This window comes from Pelodiscus sinensis, chromosome 26, assembly GCF_049634645.1.
Source record: "Pelodiscus sinensis isolate JC-2024 chromosome 26, ASM4963464v1, whole genome shotgun sequence".
In the NCBI taxonomy this organism is placed as follows: Eukaryota; Metazoa; Chordata; order Testudines; family Trionychidae; genus Pelodiscus; species Pelodiscus sinensis.
In genome coordinates this window covers 16043036-16070558 of record NC_134736.1, presented here as the reverse complement: position 1 = coordinate 16070558, position 27523 = coordinate 16043036, and the positions used below count along the sequence as shown (strand labels likewise).

At 50.1% G+C, this 27523-nt stretch overlaps 1 protein-coding gene across 2 annotated transcripts in view; it reads left to right on the top strand.

The window, feature by feature from the left end:
- The window catches only part of IGSF9B (immunoglobulin superfamily member 9B), a 126204-nt gene that overhangs the window by 63394 nt on the left and 35287 nt on the right, over positions 1 to 27523 (top strand). The window contains exons 11-18 of one of the 2 annotated variants that reach the window (XM_075909819.1): positions 956 to 1106; positions 2420 to 2531; positions 14707 to 14882; positions 16819 to 17045; positions 17392 to 17476; positions 19257 to 19418; positions 21271 to 21316; positions 22807 to 24444. In XM_075909819.1, the coding sequence (XP_075765934.1) occupies positions 956 to 1106; positions 2420 to 2531; positions 14707 to 14882; positions 16819 to 17045; positions 17392 to 17476; positions 19257 to 19418; positions 21271 to 21316; positions 22807 to 24444 (2597 nt within the window). Of the gene's footprint in view, positions 1 to 955; positions 1107 to 2419; positions 2544 to 14706; positions 14883 to 16818; positions 17046 to 17391; positions 17477 to 19256; positions 19419 to 21270; positions 21317 to 22806; positions 24445 to 27523 lie in introns of both variants that reach the window. The other variant, XM_075909818.1, reaches the window with a different exon arrangement.

Below are 27523 nucleotides of genomic sequence, written 5' to 3'. Positions count from 1 at the left end.
CTGGTGCTAGCAGCATGGGTCCCCCCCCCCATTCACTAGCAGTGTGCGGGGGGAGCGGAGCAACGCAGCCCCAGCTCATTCCACTCCCCTGCTCCCTGGCCACGTCACTCTGCTTCCTGTCAGTGAGTGCCGGGCTGGTGACGCCCCCTCCCCTGAGCCACGGAAGCAGAGCAAGCGAGGGCCGTGTTGGGGCCCGACTTATGATGCGAGTGCCAGACACCCCCCACCCCTGGCTAGTCCTCTGGGTCCCCCAGAGGCTCTGGTCCCACTGGCTGCTGGCCCCTTGCCTCTACTCCCATGGTGGTTTTGGGGGAAGGCATGTGCTCTCCCCCCGTCCCCCGCCCGTTGCCCCACAGTTGTACCATTGCAACAGAGACAAATTTGCCCTCTAGTCTGGAAACTTACAACCAGGTAAAAGATGGAAATCTCCTTTGCGGGCTGCCGTGGGCACTAAGCAGTGACTCGGTGTTAGGGTCTGACAGTGTCAACTGGAGCAATGGGAGATGAGTATCGCTCCCCCGAGGGATACAGACCTCTGAGTGTGTGATCGGATCTCCTCCCAGTGGCTGGCACCAGAGACTACAGTAGCTTCCTGCAGCTAACAGTGCTTTTTGATCTGCAGTGCTAGAGTGTGTCCCAGGTCGACTCCCCTCTGGGGTCCGTGGGTGTGGGTGTGTGTCCGGCCAAGTGGTGAGCCCTGGACTTTGTCCTGCGTGTGTTGGCTCTAAGTATTGTGCCATTTTAGTTGGCATGTTTCACTGAAAATCCACAATTTTCCTGCCATTTGCCAGTCTTCGTAGCCAGCCCAAGTGCTGGAGAGCCCAGAGCCTTTTGACCCCCTTAATCTGTAGGTCTCGCTTGCAGTGCCTAGCGGGTTCCCTCCTGCCGCTGCCTTGCAATGTGCTTCTGAGTTGTTATTTTTCTTCCCCTCTGCTCTCTCTGTTCTTTGCCCAAGGTAGGGAAGCCCAGTAGAAGCAAGCACAACACCCTTCCCGGTGGCAGCCTGCAGTTCCAGTCCCTCAGCAAGGACGACCATGGGGAGTGGGAGTGTGTCGCTACCAACGTGGTCACGAGCATTACTGCCAACACCCACCTTACAGTCATAGGTACGGGCAGGAGGGGGAGACCTACAGGGGAATAGGGAAGGGAGGGGGATGGTCGTGTGTGGGGAAGCAAAGGCCCTGCAAAGAATGTGCATGACAAAGGGTCTCTGGGGGGAAGGGGTGGGGGAAGGACTGAGGCAGGGGATGGCGGGGCGGGGGAGGACGAGGAGTCGCTGAGGGGTGGAGGGATGTGATCAGAAAAAGGACAGCCGTTGCCCCTTCGTGTACCCGCCACGCAGGACGGTAGCCCCTGCCTCTGGCTGTGGGCAAACATTATTGGATTCGTCTCCCATCCTTCCCTACCCTCCTTTGTGTTCTGAATGGGTCTGAGCCCAGCGTCTCCAGCGCCTGGCTCCCTGGTGCCGTTGGGTACAACTCTTCACTTTAAGCATGTGTAGGGTTACCTGTGGTAGCATTAATCTAGCTACCGCAGGGAGTGTCGTGACTGAAGACGCAGCAGTCTGGACTTGCAAGGGGGTTTGTAACCCAAGTATGTACCCGGAGTCCCTGATGGGCCACACTTGCACCTGGATTTGTAATGTAGACGAATCCTTTGTTTGCCCCTGGAGTTGACTACCCGGACTTTCAGCTAGTGAATGGATTGGCTGCCAGACAGTTTGGAGATGGGGGAGGTTCATATTTCCTGTCTTGCTGCTCCGAGCTGTGTGTGGAAGGTGCTACTCAGGGACGCTTGCCATGAAAAGAAGAGCAACGTTTTCCATTAATTTCACCCTCCAGCGATACTGTCTTTAAATCTGTGCTTTTATTCTGGTCACATCCCACGGCCGATCGAAGGGCTCCTGTCCTCACTGGCCAAGTGTGTCCTCCCAGCTAGAAGACAACTTGGTTAAAACTTGAGGGTTTCATAATCTTGTGAGTTCCCAGATATTAAAGCACGTTCTTCTGAGGTTCCTCTAATTAACGGACTCGCCCACTGAGGAGGCTAGGTTTGCCCTCCAACCAGCACACCCGCATGTTTCCCACTAGTGCCTTCTGCTGGGGAAGCTGCTCTTTGGAATGGGTCCCTTTTGTGCACTACCAGACGGGGGGGTTGGTGCCCCTGGCCGATCTGGTGCATTCTCCAATGGGACGGATCTTGCCTCCTGAAAGGAAAGTTTAAAAAGTCCTTTAAGGGGAAAATGTCCTTCCATTCCTAAGCTCCTATTTCTCTAGGCTCCTGTCTTGTCTTCTAAACAACCAGAAATCCCACAGTCAGTCCTACAGCTGCCGTACTTTTGGGTGCGCCAGTGACTGGCCCCGCTAGTGTGTGTTTTTCTCTGTTTTGCCTCTGACACTGAGTTTCTTTCTGTCTGCAGGCACAAGCCCTCATGCCCCGGGTAGCGTGCATGTCGCGGTCTCCATGACCTCTGCCAATGTCTCCTGGGAGCCAGGCTACGACGGCGGATACGAGCAGACATTCTCAGTTTGGTACGGCCCTCTGTGAGTCATCCCAGCATGCTTTGCTCTCTGCTTCGATTCCTCTCTCCTTGGAGCAATCATAGGCATTGCCATTTCTTAGCAGGGGTGGGAGTAGAGGGGCTTTGAAAAGCATGGGGTCGGAATTGGAGCCGGTGTCTGTCAGCCTAGTTCCATTGACTTGAATGGAACGACACTCACTTCCATCATCTACGAATCTGGCCTGTGAGGTTTTTGCTTTGTTGAACCCTGGTGCCCCAGCACGGTCGAAGTGGGGAGTGCTGGGGGAATGTTTCTGATCGTATTTTGCTGAATGCTCAGTGGCTGCTTAATCGAGGTTTTGTCCTGGTAGACCATCTCTTCCCCCTTCTCCCTACCCCTGCGGTCAGTGGATTTGAGAGACAGATGGATAAGTCTTGACACATGCAGTTGTCAACTCCTGTGCCCTTGTGTGTCTTTCTGTTGTAGACAGCGTTAGGTCTGCCGGGCTTTCCTTGGTCCCTCTGTCAGCCCTGGAAAACCTTATTCTGTTTTTATTAGAGGGGAAATACATTTTGACATTAACTGCCACCTTCCTGTCTCACTGTGTTCCCACCTGCACTGAAAATCCTGTTTTGAATGTTTAAAAGACAAATCACAGACAGAAAATAGAGAGACTGGAAAGTGTATTCTCAAGAAACACGACTGTCAAAAGACCACTTCTTCACTCTACAGCTGCCTGCGGGTAGTCCGTCCTGGAACAAAAGAACTGCAGCGCTGGGCAGCTAGGCTAGTGAGTGGCCCTCCTTCATTTCAATGGGTCACCAGGTTGAAATCCGTCACGTGCACTAACATGACCGAAAAGTAAGATTAAATACGTGAATATGCAGAACTCTGGATATTTGAAAACAAGCAGAAATACTTTCATTGTTCATATATTAATAGAACTGGCATCAACCTCAAATACTAATAAAAATGCTTACTTGACAATTCGTCCTGCTCAGTGCAACTTCTGCTTGGATCTGTCCTCTGCAAGCTTTCTTAAATTAGGAATAAAGATGTGCAGACGCTTTGCAATTCAGCACCGAGGTTTCCATCCATTAAATTCCTGCCCGGTCTCTTCCCCGCCTCCTCTCCCAAGCACCTCCCATCCCTGCTCTTCCGGCTCCCTCCCAGCACTTCCAGAGCACCATGAATCGGCCGTCCTTGCTCTTTCCCCTCCCTCCCAGCGCTTGAATGCTGCAAATCAGCGGATTTGGGGCATCCAAGCTCTGGAAGAGATGGAGAGTTGTGGGGAAAGGATGTGAATCAGCTGATGCTGGAAAGGCTGGAAGGGAAGAATAGGTAAATGTGGGGGCCCCAGCGCGTGGGGGCAGAGGGTAGAGAGGGGGTGTGGGCTGCATATGGAACCCTGGCAGGCCGCATGCAGCCCATCAGCCACAAGTTGCTGCCACACTGGGTCAGACCAGTGTCCTGTCAGCTGATAGTGGCCAGTGCCAGGTGCTCCAGAGGGAGTGAACAGAGCAGGGAATCACCAAGCGATCCCTCCCCCGTCGCCCCTTCCCAGCTTTCTAATACCACTCGGGACTCACGCAAAGTAAGTCTCCTATTTGCTGACTACAATGAACAAGTGATTATTGTTCTCTATTTGGCACGGCTGAGGCCACATCTGGAACACGCTGTCCAGCTCTGGAGCCCCCACTACAGAAAGGATGTGGACACATTGGAGAGAGACTAGTGGAGGGCAAAATAAATAAAAGAGGGTCCTGGAGCACATGACCAACAAGGAGAGACTTGGTCTTTAGTCTGCAGAAGAGTGAGGGGGGATTTGAGAGCAGCCTTCAACGACCTGAACGGGGGTTCCACAGAGGAAGGAGAGAGGCTGTTCACGGGTGGCAGATGGCAGAACGAGGAGCAATGGTCTCAAATTGCAGTGGGGAAGGTCTAGGTTGGATATTAGGAAAAGCTATTTCCCTAGGAGGGTGGGGAAGCGCTGGGATGGGTTCCCTAGGGAGGGGGTGGAACCTCCATCCCTGGAGGTTTTTAAATCTTGGCTGGACAAAGCCCTGGCTGGGATGATGGAGTTGGGGTTGGCCATAGGCTTGATGACTCCTGAAGTCTCTGCCAGCCCTGGGATCCTATGATCTAGGTGAGTTTGGTGCATTATTAGTCCTTTTCCAGAGCCATGGCAGCTGTAAGAAAAAGTGAGCCGTGTTCCAATGCCACTGGCACTTCCCCAGCGTTCGCTTCTGCTCCCATTGAGGTCAAAGGTAGAATTCCAGCTGAGCACAGTGGAGCCAAGAGCAGACCCCACGGTCTGGGGTGAAAAGCCCTTCTTCCTGTTGAGATGCCCTGGGGGAGGGCCTTTCCCGCTGCCACTGGGTCTATGCAGACTAGAAACCCCAGTTGAAAAGAACTCGAAGGAAGACAACAGTTGATTAATGGACATTAATGATTCAGGTTGAATCTCTCATCTGGCATACTTGGGACCTGACCGGTGCCGAATCACAAGAAGTCAGTATTGTCTAGCAGCATTACCAATGCTGTCACTGCTTGCTGGGCTCTTAAATGACATTTAAGGATACATTTGAACTAAATAGCAGCCCAGAACACGGAGTGTCAGGACGAGTGGCTGTAAACAAACTTTTTGGGGCCGTCGGAAACATGGCCACACCCATGCTAAGTGAATATCCGGCTAACTGAAATTATGCTGGACCGCGGATGTTGCAGACTAGAGAGCTTCAGTATATATAACCAAAGAGACTTTCATTTTCTACCTATATTGTCAGTGTTCTCCTGTTTGGAACGATTGGCCGAAACCGTGGATAGATTTTAAAAGCTGCTTGGCACCTCTCCCAAGTAAAGCTCAAATTCTGACTGCATTTGGGTGTGTCTGGATCCGTGTCTTATAGCAGTAGAGGCAAAATTCACACCAAGTCCCCCAAGGCTGAGATGCGTGCCGGCATTCAATCCACAGCTTTCCACTCGGGAGGGACCTCTATGGCAGCACCAGCTGGCTGCCAGCAGTAGTGTGACTCAAAGCAAGCGCCGGAGATTCAAATTCCCAACTTTATAACTGCAGCGACCCTCCATCCCTTTCCGGTGAGGCTGCTCTCGCAGCCAGGCTTCCTTTGTTCCTCGTGCAGCCTGGAGATGCTTCTGCAGTCGATCCTTGGTGCAGGAACCATAATGGACTGCAGCACAGGCCAGTCTAATTTGGATGCTCAGCGGATTCTTGGGATCTCTGTCAACTGAATTCTGAAATGCAAAGGTGATGGTGACCTTCCCTGCTTCAGCTACAGTTTTCTTCTCTCCTCCTTCCCCACCCCCACAGTTGGTTCATTCGGTCTTTCATTTCTTAATTTGGCCAGATGGAGTCGGCTGATAGAGTGGAGATTGGATACATGCTTCCCATGATAAATGCTGCTCTGTTTTAGACCCGGCACTGTACTGGAGCTGGGAGGGGTGGGGAGCTGGGCTGTAGCGTGAGGAGACAAAAGAAAGGGGCTAGAAGGAGGGAGAGAGACAGGAGGGAGGAAAAGAGCCCAGAACGAGCAAGAGAATGCGCTTAGAGTGCAGAATTCACACAACTGCCTCTGATTAAAATGTCCTTGAGAAGGAATGATTACCCCCCCGCACACTTCCTTCTGAAACGCGTTCCACCTTGGAGGAGGATGCCAGCTGCTGCTGTTTGCTGCCAGCTTCCTTAACTGATTCTTGGTTACCTTCCTGAGAAGCCAGCATCCCACACCTGCTTGGAGATCCCAAACAAAATGAGACTCGAATAAGAAGAAAACAGCGGAGGGGGAAGATGAAGAGGGGAGACTCTTCACCCAAACCTCATGTAAGGACTGTACGGTGGGGTTGGACCCTAGGCCCCATGTGTGGGGGAACCACTTCTGGGTAGAGGAAGAGAAAGGAGCAGTAGAAAGTCATCCCTCTGAGTGCTAGCTGCTCCGGGGAGGCATCAGCCAGGGAGACCCTGTGGGATATGGTGCCAGATGGCCTGGGGAGAGAGAACTGAAACAGGCTTGTGTGCAGCAGAGTTACTGCTCATGGCTAGTGTCTGCTTATCAATGCCAGCCTTCCTCTCCGTCGCAGCCGGGAAGTCTGGGCCCTGGGGAAGGTGATGCGTTCTTTCCCTTCTGTATCGATATGACCCTCCTCAGAGACATTCCCTGCAGGTCGAGCACCTTGGTGTTGGCTCTTTTTCACCTTTGTCCTTGATCATGGCTGCTGCCATCCTTCTAACGTGGTGTTTTCTCCTGTGGTGCCGCGCTCCCAGTGCTGACGTTACTCCGTAGACCACCCTTTCAGCAGTGCTGGGAAGCTTGGGTTATAAATTTCACCCCTTCTGTCAAAAATGTCAATTTCTTGTCCAACAAACAAACCAGAATAAAGTTCCAGGGAGCCTACAAAGCGAATTCCATGCGTGTGCTGTGTTGGGAGCTAGGGTTCAGTGAGGCTATTGGGCTGGATTAGGATTGAATTGGGTTTGGGCAGCACCCTCCATACTCCAGGCACCCGGCAGCGAGACCTGGCCTGGGACTTTGGCTTTGCAGGCTAATGCAGAGACTAAGAGCTTACGCACAGCCATGGATGTTCCACTCTGGGTGAAAGGAGGATTGGCCAAAACTTGCAGGCTGCTGCTCTTTATAAGGAGCTCTAAGGGTTGTTCGCATCTGCCTTGGTTAGCTGGCCAGGGGAGTCAGAGAGGAGAATGGCATTTGAAAACCCCCCTCTTGTTGGTTGATCCCTTCTAAAGAGTGTGTTTCATCCAAGGATCACTTGTACATATCTCAATACCTTCTGGGTACACCTCTATTAGGGGGAGTACACACTGGTGGGGACCACCAAGTCCCATGTGTAGCCCAGACTCCGTTTCAGCTCTCCCCCCCCCCCTTTCCTCTAGTTGGCAGTGGGTGCTGTGAAAGCAAGCCTATTTCCACAGAGACATTTGGATAGAGTCCAGTGGACAGCAGCTGGGAGCTCACACATGCTGCTTGTGTATGTGCAGTCTCATTAGGGGAGAGCTTTCCCCGTGCTTTGATGGTAGTCAGTGCTGGATTTATAACCAGCACCTGCTGTTCCAGTTACTTACTGAGACTGACAGCTTAGAGACGTGGGTCAGGTGTCAGTAAGGAGCCAGTGGGAGGGGAAAACCTGGACCAGACAAAGGTTTGACAGCTGCTTCTTCCCTGCCCTCATCCCAACTGACCGAGGATTCCGGGAGCTGTCATTTTAATTTGTTTGGGTAGTTGTGTTAGGCAAGAAAGACTCTTGGTTCTCTGCAGCACTGTTGCTTTCTGGCGGATGCTGAGTTCCTCTGGGCCCATGGCTTTGTTCCTTGGTTACTCGCTTCCATAACTTCATGCTTCCTTTCTCCCCCTCTTGTGGCATTATCTGTCTTCTCCCCATCCCTTATTTCTTGCTCTGTAGACTTGCCTAGATGAATAGCTGGGAGCTTTCTTCATGTCATGTGCACTGTAGTTCTTGTTCTCTCATATTTACAGTAGTCCCCCCTAGATACTCTGACATGATTATAAACTGCATCCTGTGGGGGGTTATTGCTGAAGGACATATTCCTACTAGAGTGTAGAGGTCCCAGCTGTTGATATTTGTCATCCCATTCCAATTCAAGGACACCACACTGAGTGACATTATTTGCCACAACTTCACATTGCCATGACTTGGAGATGTCATCTCACAAGGTCATGAACCCTGAGGAGTGCACCTGGGAACCTTGCTGTACGCTGGCTTTGTGGAAGGGAAGAATAGAATAGACCTGAGGCTGCCTTGTCTGAAAGGTTCTTGTGGTTCCATCTAGGCCAGTGTCCTGTCTGCCGACAGTGGCCAATGCCAGATGCCCCAGAGGAAGGGAACACAACAGCTAATCCTTACATGATCCCTCTCCTGTCACTCATTTACAGACAGAGGCTAGGGACACCTTTCCTACCCACCCCGGCTGATAAGAATTGATGGACCTAACCTCCATGAATTTATCTAGCTCTTTTTTTTTAACCCTGTTAAAGTCCTAGCCTTCACCACATCCTCTGGCAAGGAGTTCCACAGGTTGACTGTGTGCTAAGTGAAGAAAAAAACTTCCATTTGTTTGTTTGTTTTAAACCTGCTGCCAATTAATTTTGTTTAGTGACCCCTAGTTCTTATATTGTGGGAATAAGTAAATAACTTTTCCTTATTCACTTTTTCCACACCAGTCATGATTTTATAGACCTCTATCATATTCCCCCCTGCCTTAGTCTCTTCTTGTTTAAGCTGAAAAGTCCCAGTATTTTTAATCTCTCTTCATATGGGACCCGTTCCAACCCCCTAATAATTTTCGTTGCTCTTTTCTGAACTTTTTCCAATGCCAATATATCTTTTTTGAGATGAGGCGACCACGTTTGTGGGCGTAGCATGGTTTTCTATAGCGGCAATAAGATATTTTCTGTCCTATTTTCTATCCCTTTTTTTAAATGATTCCTAACCTTCTATTTGCTGTTTTGACTGCCGCTGCACACTGAGTGGATGTGCACTCTTTAATGGAGAGGAGATTGAGAAGGAAGCTTCATCTGTCCCCTACCAATATCTCTTCCAGATGAGGCCATCGTTCCAGAGTTGACATCACCTCCTTTTGAGGGCTTCGCAATTTAAGACTGTTAGGAGAGTGCCTTGTCTTTGGGAAGACAAGCAGAGCGTGTGCACAACAGTCCGCACAGACTGTCAGGCCTCTTGCAAATTCCCACTCCAGAAAGGGTTGCCGTAGCAGGGCACAGACTCACCATTGAGGCTCTTCCTGCTGGTGAGTCTGACCGTGAGGTCTCGTGCGTTGAGTGCGCCGCCTTCGACTGGGGTCTCACCTGTTGTCATAGAATCCTAGGGCGGGAAGAGACCTCAGGAGTCCTCAAGTCCAGCCCCCTGCCCAAGCCAGGACCAATCCCAACTAAATCAACCCAGCCAGGGTTTTGTCAAGACGAGACCTCAAAACCTCTAGGGATGGAGATTCCACCCCCTCCCTAGGGAACCCATCCCAGTGCTTCACCACCCTCCTAGGGAAATAGTCTTTCCTAATCTCCAACCTAGATCTTCCCCACTGTATCTTGAGACCTTTGCTCCTTGTTCTGCCATCCGTCACCACTGAGAACAGCCTCTCTCCCGCCTCTTTGGAACCTCCCTTCAGGTAGTTGAAGGCTGCTCTCAAATCCCACCTCCCTCTTTTCTTCTGCAGACTAAACAAATCCAAATCCCTCCGTCTCTCCTCTGTCTCCGTTGTCTGCACGTGTATCATTTCCTGGACCACAGGGTCTTTTCAGGGCAGAGACTGCACTCCCAACTCCATTCTCATCCCTTCGGGGGGAATGGGCAGTCTTCAGACCAGACCCATGCTGCAGTGCCAAGCTGCAGCGCTAAGCTGTAGCCTCTTAATTGAGCCCCTCTTTTGGGGGCAAGCTGCAGTCCTTTGGCTGCTTCCTTCAGTGGGTTGAGGGGAGGAGGGACTCAGGCCCTGGGCCCCAGCCCTGGGAACCTTAAGGCTGTGTGCAGACTCAGGGTTTTTTTTTGAAAAAACTTCACCTGCGTCTAGACTGCAGCCGCGTTCTTTTGAAATTAAATCGAAAGACCGCAGCTTTTCTTTTGACGGCGGTAAACCTAATTTCACGAGGAAGAACGCCTTTTTTCGAAAGTGCTCTTTCAAAAAAAGGCGTTCTTGAATGCAAACGGGTTTTTCGAAAGAGAGCATCCAGACTGTCTGGGCGCTCTTTTGAAAAAGCGGCTTGCTTTCTCAAAAGTTCCGCTTGCAGTCTAGACGCTCTTTTTCGAAAGAGGCTTTTTCGAAAGTATCTTTCGAAAAAGCCTCTTTTGAAAGAGGCTTGCAGTCTAGACATAGCCTAAGTGGCAGCCACCTGCTGCCCTCCGCCTGCCTTCTGCCCGCATTCCCTGTGCCACTTCCCCGTAGCTCTTGCTCCTTCTCTGATCTGTGTAGCTATCAGGCTGGAAGGTGCTCTCCATTGCTCCCCTGAGCCTGCCCAGCACTGCTCTGTCCTAGGTGCTGGCCTTTAGGCTGCCGTTCTCCCTTGCTCTCCAGAGAGACTCCTCTTTGATCTGCTGAGCTGCCTTTTATATCAGGGCTGTCCTAGCAAGCTGCCTTGTGATTGGTTTCTAATAAGCCTGCCCCTGACTGGCTGGATTCTGCACAGTCTCTCTCTCTCTCTCTCTCTCTCTCTCTCTCTCTCTCTCTCTCTCTCTCTCTCTCTCTCTCTCTCTCTCTCTCTCTCTCTCTCTCCAGCCTGTTTTAATCCCTTTTATGTGCAAGTGTGGCAGCCACCCCACCACAATTGCTTTTTCCAATAGTTAAGCTTTATTGGACTTTGAGAAGACCTTTTGGCAAAGACCTGCCTCTGTCCCATCCTCTGCCAAATGGGTGGACAGACATTAGTAGGTTCCTCATTGTATTATTTTACAGCAAGAAGTACAGCTGTGATTAAAATTGGTTATCCCAGTGACACGTTTCTACTTCTGCTACATCCTGATCCTTAATGAGAGGTGATTTGGACTTGAAAAGCCTGTTTAGCTTTCTTAAGAAAATCAAGTTCAGGATTGTTCTTCCCTTGCCTTATTCTTCCAAAGCTGAAGAGAAGCTCCATTTCTTGGAGGCTGTGACATTTTTACCTGCATCAGTCTTTCAAATCCTCTCCCGGACTATTTGCTGAGGTGATTAAAGAGCAATCTGTTATAGCCCGGCCTATTTCACGCTGGATTTTACAGTATATCAAGCTTTGCTATGACCTGAAAAAAGTCTCTTCTTGATACACCCCCAGTGGACGGTAAATGTGCACAGTACATGTCAAGTAACAACAGCTCTTCTCAAGTGGTGTCTGTAGATGCTCCACTCAAGCAATTGGAGACTATCACTAGCAATTGGAGACTTTTGCTGACAGTGCCCGGCTGCACTGTGCATGCTCAGTAGGTACCCTGTAGTGCCCTGTGCACCCAATGCGGCTCCCTCAGTCCCTTCTCTCCTGTCCCGAGCAGCAGACAGGGCCCTAAGCAGTACGACTCCTCATGAGGGATGTAAAATCCCATTTAAATGTTAACCAGTTAAACTGTTTAGCTGGTTAACTGGCTTGTTTCCCTATGATGTCACCAGAAACCGCTATTACCCACTACAGCTCTCCTATCCAGAATCCTCGGGTATATCTTGGACCTCAGAGTCAGGACTAGTCCTAAGCTCCCTGAAAGTCCATCTGGCAGCCATCACCACTTTCCACGAACCTAAAGATGGCTTGTCTGTCATCACCAAACTTTCTCACAGGAATTCAAAATATATACCTGGAAGTGCGACCAGGGGATTTAAAGCGTGCTCTTAAAAGCTCTCAAGGACCCCATTGGAACCGCTAGTGACCTGCTCCCTTCTCGACGTGTCGATGAAGTTGGCATTTCTAGTGGCTAGCACAGCAGCCAGGTGCATTAGTGAGAGAGCAGCCCTCACGGCAGAACCTCTGCCCCACGCAGTTTTCACAAAAGATGAAGTCACACTCCAACTCCACTCTAAGTTCTTGCCGAAGGTCGCCTCTTACTTCCACATCAATCAACCCGTACACCGGCCTTCATTTTTTCCCCCCTAAACCACACGGATACTAAAGAAGCGTCTCCTCACGCTTGAGAGGTAAGAAGAGTTGTTACTTTTTACTTGGGCAGGACCAAATCATCCTGCAGTTCCCCCTGAGTATGGGTTTCCATACGATCCAAGCACGCAGCAGTCCCGTCAATGGATTACCAAATAGATATCCTTTTGTATTCCCACCTGCCGTGCAGCTCATGACAGAAGTCCCCCCCAGTCACAGCATGTTCCACTTCAATGGCAGTTTCCACTGCATTCCTTAAGAATGTACAGTTAAGGGACATATGCAGAGCCGCTACTCTGGGGATCATCAAGCAATCCCTCTCCTGTCGCCCATTCCCAGCCTCTGACAGAGGCAAGGGACACCATTCCTACCCATCCTGACTAATAGCCATTGATGGACCTAACCTCCGCGGATTTATCTAGTTCCTTCTTGAACCCTGTTAAAGTCCTGGTGTTCACAGCCTCCTCTAGCAAGGAGTTCCACAGGTTGACAGTGTGCTGTGTGGGGAAAAAACTTCCTTTGGATTGATTTAAACTTGCTACTGATTGATTTCATTTGGTACCCCCTGGTTCTTATGTTATGGGAACAAGTAAATAACTTTTCCTTACTCACGTTTTCCACACCAGTCATGATTTTATAGACCTCTATTATGTCCCCCTTTAGTCGCCTCCTTTTTTTAAACTGGAAAATCCCAGTGGGACCAGTTCCAAACCCTAATCATTTTTGTCCTTTTTTGAACCTTTTCCCGATGCCAATAGATACCTTTTTTGAGATGAGGCGACCACATCTGTACGCAGCATTCAAGATGTGGGCGTACGATGGATTTATATAGAGGCAATAAGATGGTCTCTGTCTTATTCTCTATCCCCTCTTTAATGATTCCTAACATTTCTGTTTGGTTTTTGACTGCTGCTGCATATTGAGTGGATGTTTTCAGAAGTTACCTTGTGCAGTAAATACCCATTTTTTTTCTGGGTGGTCCCATCCGCGGTCAGAAACTTTCCTTTGTGGAGACCTGCTAAGGGTGCCTTCTACCCGTTATCTGTGGGGAAAGAGAAGATGGCACAGGAGTGATTGGAAGAGGCAGGTGCCAGCTGAGAAACAAGAGGGCCCTGTCTTCCCAGACTGACTGAGCTTTGTTATTCCTGCCATCTCACTAGATTCATTAAAATCACCCCTTTTCTTTGCTCTCCTGGCTGGTTTCGTGGATCCTGTATTGGGTTAGTCTAGCACTCGAGTGGTGTTCAGAGTGTGACAACCCATGTGTTTTGAGTTGGAAGAAGTCTGTGAGGATTACAACTACAGCCTTTGTTCTCTGAATGGCCAGGATAGCCACCATCCGAAGAAGGAGATCAAGAGAAAGATGGGAGATAGAAACGAAACTGATGAGCTCAGTTTACTTCAGAGAATTTGCCTTCTATGTTCTTAAAGTGCAGCTGTTCTGAATGACACGACACCAAAACTGTGCTGTTCTGTCAGGAAAAAAAATGACTCTTAAAAAGTGCATTCAGTATTTCCTTATTTGTCTCTAACACTTTGTTTCCAAGTGAGAAGAGGCAGCTTTTTGCAGGAGAGAGGGGACAATCTCCCCCAATTGCCATTGCTAGCTAGCCCTTCAATCCTGAGATCAGATCCCAACTTGACTGATTTTTTTATCCTCCCCTCCCCTGCCTTCAGTCTGGCTTGTGCTTAATCACCAATTATGGAAATTATTGAGGACCGTTTCTGTCGTCCTAATGCCTGTGTAAACCCATTGGAATGTATTCTCATTTATGCAAAGGCTCCTTTTACGTTGTTCTGAAATGTAAATAACATTGACTCTCGCTTTTAAACCCTTTTACATCGCTCCAACCGTATAAATGGGCCTTGGTTTAAGTGAGAATCTGGGCAATTGTCTATAAAATTCTGCTCTTCTTTGTCCTAACCGTAAATCCAGAGTCACGCCCTTGGTTTCCCTGGAGTGACTCCTGGCTTGCTCCTATGAACTAGATATCACAGTTTGGCTCCATGTCTCCAATGGGGTTGCACTGCGGGGGAAATATTTATTGTCTGTTGGGAAGTTAATTAATTTTGCTGATGAATAATGAGCCAGAATAGACTCCTCTCCCCCTGCCATAGCTGTGGCAGTGATAACAGGACTAAACAGCAACAAAATGTCCTTTTTTTGTCATGACCAGTAATCAGGTTCTGACTCTGTTCTGTTATTTGTGACAATCATCCTAAGAGCTGTTCGTTAAGGGTCTGGGGTAATATTGGCGGGAGGGCTGGCAAGAGGAAATAAAGTTGTGTTTCCAACTGGGTGTACAGTGGGACCAAGTAAAGAGCCCTGTGCGCCAAGCAAACAATTTGAATCCCAGTTTCCCTCTTTCCTCTGACCTAGTTTCAAGGCAGTTCACATCTGTAGGCAGCAGACTCTCCGCATGTGTTGCTGGTATGTGAAACCCAATCCCGCATGCGGGGTAGTTCCCTTACTGCTTAAGGGGTTGACTCTCTGTCTCTCTCTCTCTTCTTTCATTCATTCAGACTTTCTCTCAAACCCCCCCCCCCCACCACCACTTGAGTTTGTTTGTCTTCTCTCTTGCCAGGATGAAGAGAGCGCAGTTTGGACCTCATGATTGGCTGTCTCTTCCGGTACCAACTGGTCCTAGCTGGCTGCAGGTAGACACCCTGGAACCAGAGACTGCGTACCAGTTCAGTGTCTTGGCTCAAAACAAACTCGGTACGAGCGCCTTCAGCGAGGTGGTCACTGTGAACACTCTAGGTGAGTTGGAACAGCATGGGGATGATAAAGAGAAGTCAGAGGGCTGCTAGATAGGAGAAGGGTGCTGAGATGAGGAAGGGTCCTTTGGTCACATTCATTAGGTTCCCTCTTGTGTTAATGGTGTCAGTGAAAAGGTATCATGGCAATGGAAAGTTCAGAAAAGGACAACAAAAATATGGTGTTTGGAAAGGCTGCCATACAAGGAGAGATTCATAAAATTGGGACTTTGCAGCTTAGGAAAGAGGAGACAAAGGGGGATGTGACAGAGGCCTATACAATCATGACCAGTGTGGAGAAAGTATATTCAGGAAAATGATTGCGTGAACCCATAACACAAGAACTAGGGGGTTCTTGGGTTATGAAATTAGTAGGTAGCAGGTTTAAAGCAAACAAAAGGAAGCTTTTCTTCACTCAACACACAGTCAACCTGTGGAACTTCTTGCCAGAGGATGTGGTGAAGACTAGAACTTTAACAGGGTTCAAAAAAGAACTGGATACATTCATGGAGAATAGGTCCATCAACGGCTATTATTCAGGATGGGTGGAAATAGTGTCCTTAGCCTCTGTCTGTCAAAAGTAGAATGGGTGACAAGGGATGGATCACTTGACGATTCCCTATTTTGTTCATTCCCTCTGGGTTACCTAGCAGGATACTGGACTAGATGGACCTTTGACCCACTGTGGCCATTGTTATGTTCAGTGATGTTGCCCGTGCAAGTACTAATGTGACCCATGGCTTATTCGTCAGGCACTACGGGATTCACCAGATTGCAGAGATAAACGTTGAAATCTTGTCTTGAGTGGGGACTGGTTGGTTTGGGTGTTTCAAACCACAGCACCATTCCCCTCTAGGTCTCCATTTCATGTTCAGCCCACTCTGGTAGTAACTAAAATTCATAGGCACTAGCTGGTTGTAAAGTACACCCTATCTCGGTCCAAGTCATGGTGCAGAATCGCTAATCCTGCTAGTTTCCTTGTGCTGCTCTCAAAAGTTCCAGGAATGAATGGACTCTGTAATACTATATCCCCCCTTTCTTCTTAGACTCCTATCTAAGATGGTTCCTTTTCTCATACAGACTTCTTGGTTTCAAAGGTAGCCATGTTAGTCTGGTTCAGATAATGAGTCCAGTGGTACCTTACATTTGGCACACAGACTTCTTGGCACCTTTCAGAAAAGAGACCGTGTAGATCCCATTGTGGCTGCAGATCTTACACCGCAATAGGAACTGCTATAGTGGATCAGACCAGAATTCCTCTACTCCGTTATCCGCTCTCAGATGGGCAACCGATGGTCCGTGCTTGTAAGAGAGGAATAAAATGCCCTTAGTGGGCCTCCATTGTGCAGTCTTTTCCTGTGCATTTTGGAGGTGGTTGGTGTATGCCGGGAGGCCTGTGGAGTCAGAGCTCTTCAGGCGTAAATCCTACGCAGCACAGCTGCAGGTGGTGTTGGAGCTGCAGTGCGTGGTTGACAAAAGATAAAGGCATACGTGCACACTGAAATGAATTCAAGAAAGTAGCTACCAGTTGAACCTCTCTAGTCCGGCACCCTCGGGACCTGACCGGTGCCAAACCAGAGAATTTGCTGACCATGGGAGGTCAATATTGTCTAGCAGCATCGCCAACACTTCCACTGCTCACTGGGCTCTCGGAAGACTTGTAGGGGTAAATCAGAGCTAAAGAACAGCACAGAACACTGAGAGCCAGGCCTGGTGGCTGTAAACAAACTTTATGGGACTGTGGGAAACTTGGCCATGCCCACGATAAGTGGGCATCTGGCCAACTAAAATCATGCCGGACCACAGATGTTGCCGGACCAGAGAGTGCTGGACCTAGAGAGGTTCAACCCGCAGCTGTAGAACCTACTGCTCTTTTTTTTTTCTTGATTCCACTAAACGTTTTCTCTGCTCCAACCCCTCCCTACTCTGTGTGTCTTCAGCATTCCCTGTTACAACTCCAGAACCCCTGGTGCTGGTTACTCCACCGAGGTGCCTAACAGCCAATCGGACACAGCAAGGAGTCCTGTTGTCATGGCTTCCTCCAGCCAATCACAGCTTTCCAATTGACCATTACATCATGGAGTTCCGCATAGGGGAGAGGTGGGAGATATTGGACGATGCCATTTTGGGGAGTGATAGCGACTTTTTTGCCAAGGATTTGTCTCAGGTAAGTGGTTGTCTGAGCACTCTTGGGGTTTTTATCCCGGATTGGCCCTTTTCTTCAACAGCTGATTGTTCACCATCTGTGTTGCAGCCCTGGGAGAGCTTCTGGGGAATACTTTCAGGGTATCTGTTGCTTATTTCCACAGTAAGGGCTAATTTGGTATCCTGAAGCATAGACCCGGTAAAGAACATATTCCCCTTTCGGCCTGGGGAAGGGCAGTTCTCGTAGGACAGTTTTGAGGAGCCTCATCATTGGCCTGAAGAAGTTGCCCTGGTGCTTGATTTGCTCTGGTGTGCTAAATGTGGAAGTAAGCTGCTTCTTAGTGGTTGTGTTGTGTTTGGTGCCGTAGGACACCTGGTACGAGTTCCGAGTTCTGGCTGTCATGCAGGACCTCATCAGTGAACCCAGTAACATAGCAGGTGTCTCCAGTACAGGTAAGTGTTCTTCCAGCCCCCAAAAAACGTAAGCACATGCTCCACCAGGGGAAACAGTAGCGCAGTGTGGTGAGGTGCCGGCTCTGCTGCCGGGTACTTTGGGAATTGTGGGCCCTCTGACCTCACTAGAAATGGTATATTCTGCAACTCCCACGATTATGTCCACAAACAACTGCTGGACTATGCAGACTGGCGCAGCCTGGAGCAGGAAAGATGGCACAACACGGTTGCACGTAGGCCAGAAGCAAAAGATGGTGTTAGATACTGTACCAACTAGGGATGTGGAGCATCACCTTAACAGCGACCTCACACTGGGGCGGAATCAGCAGCCTTACCCCACCCCAGCTTCCGCGCCCCCTTCCGATCACCACACAACACTGCCGACTGCCAGCCTGTGTGGGCTGGGAACCAGCAGCCCCTCAGGGCTGGAGCAGCATCTGCCCCTGGCATGGGGACTGCTCCAGTCCAGCCATTGCAGATGGGGGCAGGCACTTCAGCCCCGTGGACTGGAATGTTCCCCTCACCCTCTCCTTAATTAGTTAACTAATTAAATGGCATTTGATATCCCTAATAACAGCACAGTAGGGTACTAAGTAAGGGAGCATATCCCTAAATAGGGATTTTCAGTGCACCACGGTTCGGCATTGTAGCTCCACATAAACTGCAGCGTATAGCAGCCCAAGAAAGCACACTGCTGCCCTGCATTCAGAGGTGTATTTCACAGACTGCAGGAGAATCCACCATGTCAAACATAGCACATTGTGATGGAAGGAAATATAATCCAGGAAAGGTGAGACACAAATAAGAGCGATGGGAACCTAAATGACACCAGCGCACAATACGAGACCAATGAGATCTCAATTCTGCAGTGTACAGGGCAAAGCCGGTCCAGCACTGCCCTCAAGTGGTGTTATGCAGAAACATTTTGCTGGATGTAACTTAAAAAAAAAAAAAAAAAAAAAAAAAGATTAGCTTCCTCTTCTGCAGTTTGCCTGCCTGCACTTGCTTGCCTGGGGCTGTGTAGATGACCTCAGATTATGTCCAGGTGTAGCTAGACAATGTCACTTACTGCCATCTCAGCCCCAAAAAGTTCTACCAGCTGGTGCTAATAACAGGTTTACAAACCCTGATATGAACGACTAAGTGACTAGATTATGTAGTTTGCATAAATCATGTTAAATCACTTCCCATAAATTATACACTAACACTTACAAATCCACTCATGCCAAGCTTGCTGATTCAAATTCAGCAGGTCAGGAACCACTGAACATCCTCATCTGAAAGCTGTTGGGTAACCGCTCAGTGGCCTGTAAGTACTGAGGGTGTGAGTGCACATCCTGTAGGTCGGTGTTTACGTTACCTCTGGGGTGCTTGCTTACCATATGGCTATGCATGAGATATGAACACGGGCCTGGGAAGCTCCCAGCATCTTTGGTCTCCTCAGAAAGGTGGAGTGAATGGGGGCACAGGGACCTTTCACTCTTTGAGGTGATTTCTGCAAGTCAGGGTTATGGTATGTTGCCAGGCAACCTTTCACTACTACAGCAGGTGCTAGAACAGGCCTCCTCTCAGGCCACCTCCCAGGCATCTGATGGTAACAACGTTCACTCACTACCACTCTGGGCCCAATTACCTGGTAGGGAATGGCTCCGCACCTCAGCACCAATCCCCTCAGCAGTTTACATGCCCTATGCAAACCTCACTTTCCAGACAGTGATGAGGACCCTGGTGGGGGACAACCATTTCTTTAAGAGGATTCCCCTTTCCCCTCTTCCTGCAGACCTATTCCCCCCACCCGACCTGACAGACGAAGGCTTGGCCCGACCGGTGCTGGCGGGCATTGTTGCCACCATCTGCTTTCTAGCTGCTGCCATCCTCTTCAGCACACTAACTGCCTGCTTTGTCAACAAACAACGCAAACGCAAGCTCAAGCGCAAGAAAGGTGAGTCCTGCTACTTTTACATCCCCCCCCCTTGGGGCATCTGGTGGTAAACTTCACTCTTTGTCTTCGGGAGAAGAAGCTTGTCCTAACTCGGTCCTTCCTCTCTGACCGTTTGGATCCTGGCCCTTCCCCTCCCCCATTTTTCCTCACTTCTCATCCGGACAGATGGGTTAGCTATTAAATCATGTCAGAAGTGGGTGCTGAGGTCTGGAGGCTTGTGGAAATCTCAACATCTCAGTTCTGAGCAAAGTGCTGCTGTGTTAGAACAAAGTAGGAGTGGAGATGCCGTCTGGCTGTATCAGAACCTCAGCTGCTGTCCGAAACCTCTTGTGATCAGAAATGGGGGAGGCAAGGTGGGGATGAAGAAGAAACTGAGAGCGGTACCTAGACTGACGTGGCAGGGGGACCGTCCTAATGGTGAAATCTGTTAGACCAGTAGGGTTGAGGTTTGGGCACTTTTCATTCTTGGGGAAGAGAAGCTGCTTGCAGACTCCTTCCCACAGCCCTCCAGTGGCTGGTTCTCAAGTCACGTCCTTCTGAGGGCCACCAAGACCAGTTGCTTGCATCACTGGTGTTTCATGGACCAGACAGTGTGAGAAGGATCTGGTGAGGCCACATCTGGAGTATTGTGTCCCCCCACTACAGAAAGGATGTGGACACATTGGAGAGGGTCCAGCGGAGGGCGACTCAAATGATTAGGGGGCTGGAGCATATGACTTATGAGGAGAGACTGAGGGATTTGGGTTTGTTTAGTCTGCAGAAGAGAAGAATGAGGGGGGATTTGAGAGCAGCCTTCCACTCCCTGAAGGGAGGTTCCCAAGAGGATCGAGAAAGGCTGTTCTCAGTAGTGACAGATGGCAGAACAAGGAGCAATGGTCTCAAGTTAGTGGGGGAGGTCTAAGTTGAATATTAGGAAAAACTATTTCACTACTGGGTGATGAAGCACTGGGATGGGTTCCCTAGGGAGGGGGTGGAATCCCCATCCCTAGAGGTGTTTAAGTCTCGGCTTGACAAAACCCTGGCTGGGATGGTTGAGTTGGGGTTGGTCCTGCCTCGGGCAGGGGGCTGGACTTGGTGACTCCTGAGGTCTCTTCCAGCTCTGTGATTCTAAGGGTTGTATTCTTAGACTATAGAACTGGTGTGTCCAAGCTGTGGCTCTTTCGCAGTTAAAGTGCAGCTCCTGGAGTCTCCCCATGCTGCTCCTCACATTCTTTGCCAATCAGACTGGGAGAGGGAGCTCATGAGTCTGCCCTCTGGCAAGATGGCGGGACCAGGGGCTTCTGTCCTGTACTGAGGTGGGGGTCTCGTGGTGTTAGCTCCATGGAAGGGGGCACCAGAGCTCAAGCCTTCAGCCAGGTGCGCCTGCCCAGCAGGTACCACCCCACGGCAATGAAATGCCAAGCCCCCGCGGGCGCTGCCCATGGGGCATGGTGTGAGTGTTCTGCAGCTCCTGAACTTCTGGTATGCGGCTCCGAGGGTCAGTACGTTTGGCCCCTCCTGCTATAGAGAATCTCCCAAAGGAAGTGGCAGAACCCCCCTTGTTAAGTGATGGAAGCTGGCTCTGGAACAAGGAATGCAGGGAAATTCATACTGGCTGGGCCTGCGGAGGGTGGACTCTTATCTCTAGTGTGTATAATTCAGTGACCACAGGATGGATAGGAAACTGTCTGGAGTTGTTTGTTTGTTTGTTTGTTTGCGACTATTAGAGCACTAGATCAACCAAAATCTGGCTGCCTCTTGAGTCTTTTTTTTTTTTTCCCTTGATGTTGATGTAAGATTTCTGTTGCCTCCTTTCTGCCTGGTTGTGCCTTTTTAGCGTTCTCTCTTCACTGCCCCTTTTATTCTTTTCCAGACCCTCCTCTCTCGATAACCCACTGCAGGAAGAGTCTGGAGTCTCCGTAAGTATCTCTGCCTTAGAGATGCCACTCAGGCTATGTTTTAGCTGGTAGATTTTTGGAGGCACCTTTTTATAGGGATGCTACTCTCATGACATGGAAATATCTGACTTGAAGTGTCTCAGCTTTGGTGATCCTAGTGTCTGATGTGTTGGGTGTCTCCCTAACTGTGTGGAACGAAATAGTCTGCAGGAGACGGCCTGGCTTTGGAGCAGAAGCAGAGGAAATAGTTACCAATGAAGCATGCCTGGGAGATTTCCCAAGGGAGCAGTGCTGGATGTCTGTTTTGAGGTGGAATTGTAGTGCCAGTTTTGAAGTGGTTCCTTAAAAGAAGTGTTGGATCATTAATGCAATTTCACTGTGTCTAGGAATATTTCACCTTGCATTTTTTTCCCCTGTAACTGGGAAATGTGGAGTTCTACGAGCAACTCTTTTTGGCCTTGAAGATTCCCCCAGACTCCATTAAAGACCCTGGATCACTGTGTCCCGCTGGTCTCAACTCCTCTCGGAGCCCATCAGCAGTGCTCAGTGTCTCCACCAGCAAGGGTAGCTAGAGAAAGGGGGGGGTGTCTTTGTTGTGAGTGTAACCGTGTAGCCTCTGATCACCTCATCTGAAGCTTCTGGCGCATGAGGCAGGACTCCCGTGCTTACCCTGACACTTGGTGTTTTTTATCCTGTTCCACTGGTGTCGTCCCCCCCTCCTGTGGGCTCTCTAGTTGCACTGAGAAGGTGGCACTTTGCAATTTCCTTGCCCCCACTATCCCAGCTGGATCTGCAAAGTCTCTCTTGAATCCTGTTTGTCCCAAGACGTCTGGGTAGGATAGGTGAATTCCGAGCAGCTGCCCCTTTCTCCTTTGGGAGCCTTACTAACCCTTACCTTCCAGGCTTGTGGGAAATGGATATGTGTTTTTTCTTCACATGTTGGGAGCTGGGATCAGAAGTTGCCAAATTTTGCAAATGGGGATGGTCTTGTGCTGTTCTTCCCCAGCTGCAGGTGAAAGCACTAGGAGTGAAATCACATGAGGGAGAACATCTTATTGAGAGGTTTCCCAAGCTAGTTTTACAAGAGGCTCAGATGAATCCAATGAATGTACCAAGCAGTGGCCTTGTTGTCATTCAGTCCTATGGGCTGGTGAAACAGATTTCAAGGAATTGCAGTGGGTTGCCTGCTCCAGGGGGGATGAGGGAGCATGGAACATTTCTCTGTTTGGCACTCGGGGAGAAGTAGCAGCCACCTGTTGGTCTTATCTCTTATGCCTGTCCCTTCCCAGCCCACTCCTGGGGCCTGTGTTAGAACCATGCGAGCTTCTGCCACTGTAATAATGCCCCCACAAAATTCTTCCAGGCCGCCCTCTTTTGGGAACGATTAAGGCTTTTTCCTTTTTTTGTGTCCAGCTGGCCTGAGATCCTGCTGGGCAAGCCCTCCAGATTTTTTCTCCTCTCCCCGTGACCATCCCCCCTTTTTGTTTTGGTTTCTCTCCTCTATGGTCCAGGTTGTCTTCCGGTAAAGTGAGTCCCGAGAGCATCCGCACGCTCCGCCCCCCCTCGGAGTCCTCTGATGACCAAGGCCAGCAGGGCAAGCGTATGCTGAGCCCCAGCAAGGAGAAGGAGTTGTCCCTTTACAAGAAGACCAAGAGGGCCATTAGCAGCAAGAAGTACAGTGTCTCCAAGGCTGAAGCCGAAGCCGAGGCTACTACTCCCATTGAGCTCATCAGCCGTGGGCCTGATGGCCGCTTTGTCATGGACCCTTCCGAGATGGAGCCCTCACTAAAGACCCGCCGGATAGAAGGCTTCCCCTTTGTGGAGGAGACAGACATGTACCCTGAGTTTCGCCAGTCCGACGAAGAGAACGACGACCCCATTGTGCCCACATCTGTAGCAGCCCTCAAATCTCAGCTGACTCCTCTCTCCTCCAGCCAGGAATCGTACCTTCCGCCACCAGCATACAGCCCCCGATTCCACAGGGGCTTGGAGGGCACAGGTGCTCTGGAGAGTCGCCTGCAGGCCACTGGTCAGGCCAGACCGCCAGCCCCCAGGCCTTTCCACCACAGTCAATTTTACGGTTACCTCAGCAGCAGCAGTCCTGGGGAGATGGATCCTCCGCCCTTCTACATGCCAGAGGTCAGCCCCCTCAGCTCTGTCATGTCCTCCCCTCCTCTACACCCCGAGGGGCCCTTTGGACACCCTACCATACCTGAGGAGAATGGAGAAAATGCTTCCAACAGCACATTGCCTCTGACCCAGACGCCAACAGGGGGCCGGTCTCCTGAGCCATGGGGCAGGGCTGAATTCCCTTTCAGCGGCCTGGAGGCATCTCCCATGATATTCCCTCACCAGCTCCACCAGTGCGACATGGCAGAGTGTGTGCAGCCGATGGCCTGTCTTCCTAGGGGCCCGCCCCCCTCCTCTCTCCAGGTCCCTGCGTCCTACCCTGGCATTCTGCCCCTGGAGGCACCAAAGAGTTGGACTGGCAAGCCACCTGGCAGAAGCCAACCCTCTGTGCCCACTACCACCAAATGGCAGGACAAACCTATGCAACCTATGACGAGTCAAGGGCAGCTAAGACATACCAGTCAAGGTATGGGCATACCCGTGTTGCCTTACCACGAACCGTCCGAGTCAGTCAGCCACAGTGGCACAAGCACATTTGGCCTGGACACCAGGTGGTATGAGCCCGAACCCAGACCTCGGCCTAGCCCTCGGCAAGTCAGGAGGGCTGAGCCCAGTTTACATCAGGTGGTGCTACAACCTTCGAGGCTTTCCCCTCTGACCCAAAGCCCCCTCAGCTCCCGCAACAGCTCCCCGGAGCTGACTGCACGTGCCAGACCGCGGCCGGGCCTCATCCAGCAAGCGGAGATATCGGAGATCACCCTGCAGCCCCCCGCAGCGGTCAGCTTCTCCCGCAAGTCCACCCCGTCGACCGTCTCCCCGGGTCAAAGCAGCAGGGGAGACAGCCCCAGCTACCGACCTGCCATGGCTTTCACCTCTTTGGCCACTGGCTACCCCTCCTCTCAGTGCCCCTCCCTTCCTGGGGACAATATGGATGTTTTTGGACAAATTCCTTCTCCGAGGAGGGCTGGGGAGGACATTCTCAGACCTGAGCCTACACCGACAACATTATCCACTTCAGGGTAAGTGTTTGTTTGAATCCTTTAGCTGCCCTTTATCTGCCTTTCCTGCCCTACCCCCACCTCACCCACTGCCTCCAACTCCCTCCTCCCATCATCATCATCATCATCCGAAATCATAGGGGTTGTCTGGACGCGCTGCAGCATCCCTTTTGGAGGTGACTTCCAGTTGGCATTGGTAGGACCCAGCTCGGAAGAGACTCTCGCTGCCGGCACTGTTAGGACATGGCTCACGTTAATGGGTTACATAGGCAGAGGAGCAATCGGTCATTCACAGTGTGTTACTCGACAACAGCTGCTCTTCCCCTCGCAAGTCTCTTTGGAATTGGGACGGCTGTGTTTTCGGATGTGCGGAGAAGGGCCCACCCGTGCCAGGAGCTAGGTTAGGGGTCTCACTACCTGTGCTTGTTGGGTCACCGGCAGTTTGCTTTTTTATTTCCTGGCTCTTGACTTTCCTGGAAGATTTGAGCGTGCCCGCTTCTTTGGCTTCTTTCTGCCCTTCCCCACGAAGTCTAGTGACCATTAACGAATGACAGAGACGGCCCCAAAGGTCACCCTGCCCTCCATCTCCAAAAGCGATGCTGCAGTCCCACGACTCGGGCGGGAAGCGGGTGCAAGGACTTAGTCCCATGAACAGCATGCAAGGAGAAGAAATTCACCCGAGCGGAAAGCAGGAAGCTGCCGGTATTCTCAGATCCTACCCTAAAGAGTGAGGCTGCTGTGCTAAACTCCAGTGGCTGGTTTTCCAGGTACCAGGGGTGCGCCAGGCAAAGCGTCTTTCTGTTTTTCTTCTCTTTCCCTCCGTCTCTGCCTCTTTTTCTTCTTTCCCCCGTCTCTTTCGCAGCATCTTAGAGCCTGTAGGCGTTCCTTCCTTCCATCCCTTTGTCTTTTTTTGTTTTCAATTCTATTTTTTTCACATAGCGGGGGGTCTAACCTCTCAGTTCCCTCAACTCGTGGAGCTTAGGGATGAATGGCTTGAAGTAAGCAAGAAGTTCAGGGAAGTGGAGAGAAGAGCTTGGGTCAGGCGAGGAGGAAGGATGGTGTGTCGCCAGCTTTGGCTGAGGTGTCGGGAAAGCAGCAAGGTTTGGGGGTGGGAGCTGGCTTTTCACCCTGCGGTGCTCCCCTTGCATTTCACTTACTCTCTCTGGTACCTGGAAGCTTTAAAGCCTTAGAAACCCAATTAGCCCATTCAGCACTGCTGTTGGTTGCTGGTTTTAGAAGACTGGGTGAATGGGTCAGAGAGGGATGCTACTATCCGTGGTGGGTCTGTACTAACAAAGTCAACCTCAAATCAATTCTATTGTCTTTCAAAAACATATATATATATCTCGTGTGTGTATGAGTGTGTGTGCATATATATATATGTCTCCAACCAATCTGTTACACCAGGACACCTTGGTGAGGCCCAGCAGGTATAGGGAAATCACAGGACAATGCTTGTCAGAGCACTGTGGTCTGCGCTTGTATGCAGTGTTTTCATCCGCTTCGTTGATTTCTTTCTTTTTCTGTTTCTTTCCCCTTTTTGTTTCCAGCCTCATTTGGTTTGGGGCTTTATTTTTTTTTTTTTATTTTTTTTTTTTTTGGCTTCTTTTCCCACTTCTCCTCCGTTGGCGTTTTTGACGTGCTGATGTGTTGCGGAGCTTGGCTCCTTGCGGGTGTTGTTAACTGCTTTGTTTTTGATTAATCTCAGCTATCTGGGCAGTGTTGTCGAGACAAGCTTCTCCTCAGCTCAATAGGTAAGGGTGATCCATGTCCGAAAGGATGGTGTGGGGGCTCTCGGAGGGTGGCGGGGAGTGGGGCCTGGGAGGGGCTTTTCCAATCCCATCTCTTCCTTTAAAGGGGAATAAGGAATTGTCAAATACTAGGACAAAACCTTTGCGCACACAGTCTCTGTGGCTTTTGGGTTTTCCCGCTTAGCAGTGCCTCAATGTTCTTGTGTATTCAGAGAGGCCTATTTGCAGTCGGGATACAGGTAGAAAAACTTGGCGTGGCTGTGACTTGTGTGGGGCAAGCCCAGTGCAGAGAGTAGATAGCGCCTCATTCTTTATTGTGCAGGGAAATGCATGGTTGAGAGCATTGAACTATGCATTGAACCAGGACTGGGAGCCAGGAATGTGTAGGGTCTAGTTGCCGCTCTGCCACTGACTCACATGACCTTAGGCAAGTCACTTAATGTGCCAACGTCTCCACTTTCCTCCCCTGGCAGTGAGGATAATAACACCTACCCAAATGAGTTGCAAGAAATGGCCTGTGCTAGTGCTATAAATATTCAGTGCTATTAGAGAATTAAAGCTTTTTTTTAAAAAAAATACTGGGTTCAGCCTATGGATACAGATAAGAGAATAACAACACAAAACGGCACGTTCTCAGCAAGCACTAATAGCTGCTCTCAGTTTGACATCAACTAGCAAACCGATCTTTGGGATCATGATCTCATTCCATGAATTCATTAAAGGGATCCCCATTTTAGAAATAATTCTCCAATTGTATTTTAATAGTTGAGGTCCCCCCTCCCCCCCCCCCCCCCCGCTTCATTCCCAAGATTCCTAAATTGTTTTAAACTGGAGGAGTTCTGGGCAATTGTCCCTCTAATCTTTCCCGTCCACGTGTGGAATAATTTTATGTGCACTGTGGCATGTGGGAATGTGCACCACCAGTAGAAACACAAAACCTAGCTGTGGGCGCTCTGCTAATCAGCAGGGTGGCATTGGAATGTCTCCTAAGTGGCAGCTCGGGTGCAGCTTACAGGGAACACTGGTTTTGTTTTATTTTGTTTTTCTTTCCTTGTGCCATTGGCAGCAGTACGCTGCGTAGCTTCAGCTCACCCGAGGAACGATATATCTTTGTTTTAAAATGGAGTCGGTTAATTACAGCGAGAAGCCTCAACTCTCTGATACTTTCCTTGGTGAAACCTTGCGAGATGGCTTCAAATCCAACAGTGAGGACAGTGGCTTAAGTAACCCTTGCTAGATTTCTCTGAGAAAACAGCTCTTGGCGATGCTCTTTTGAAGGGCAGTTGCACAGATGAAGCAATGTCCTTATTTTCAGGCTCCTTTGTAGCATTTGAGCTTTCTCTTCCACC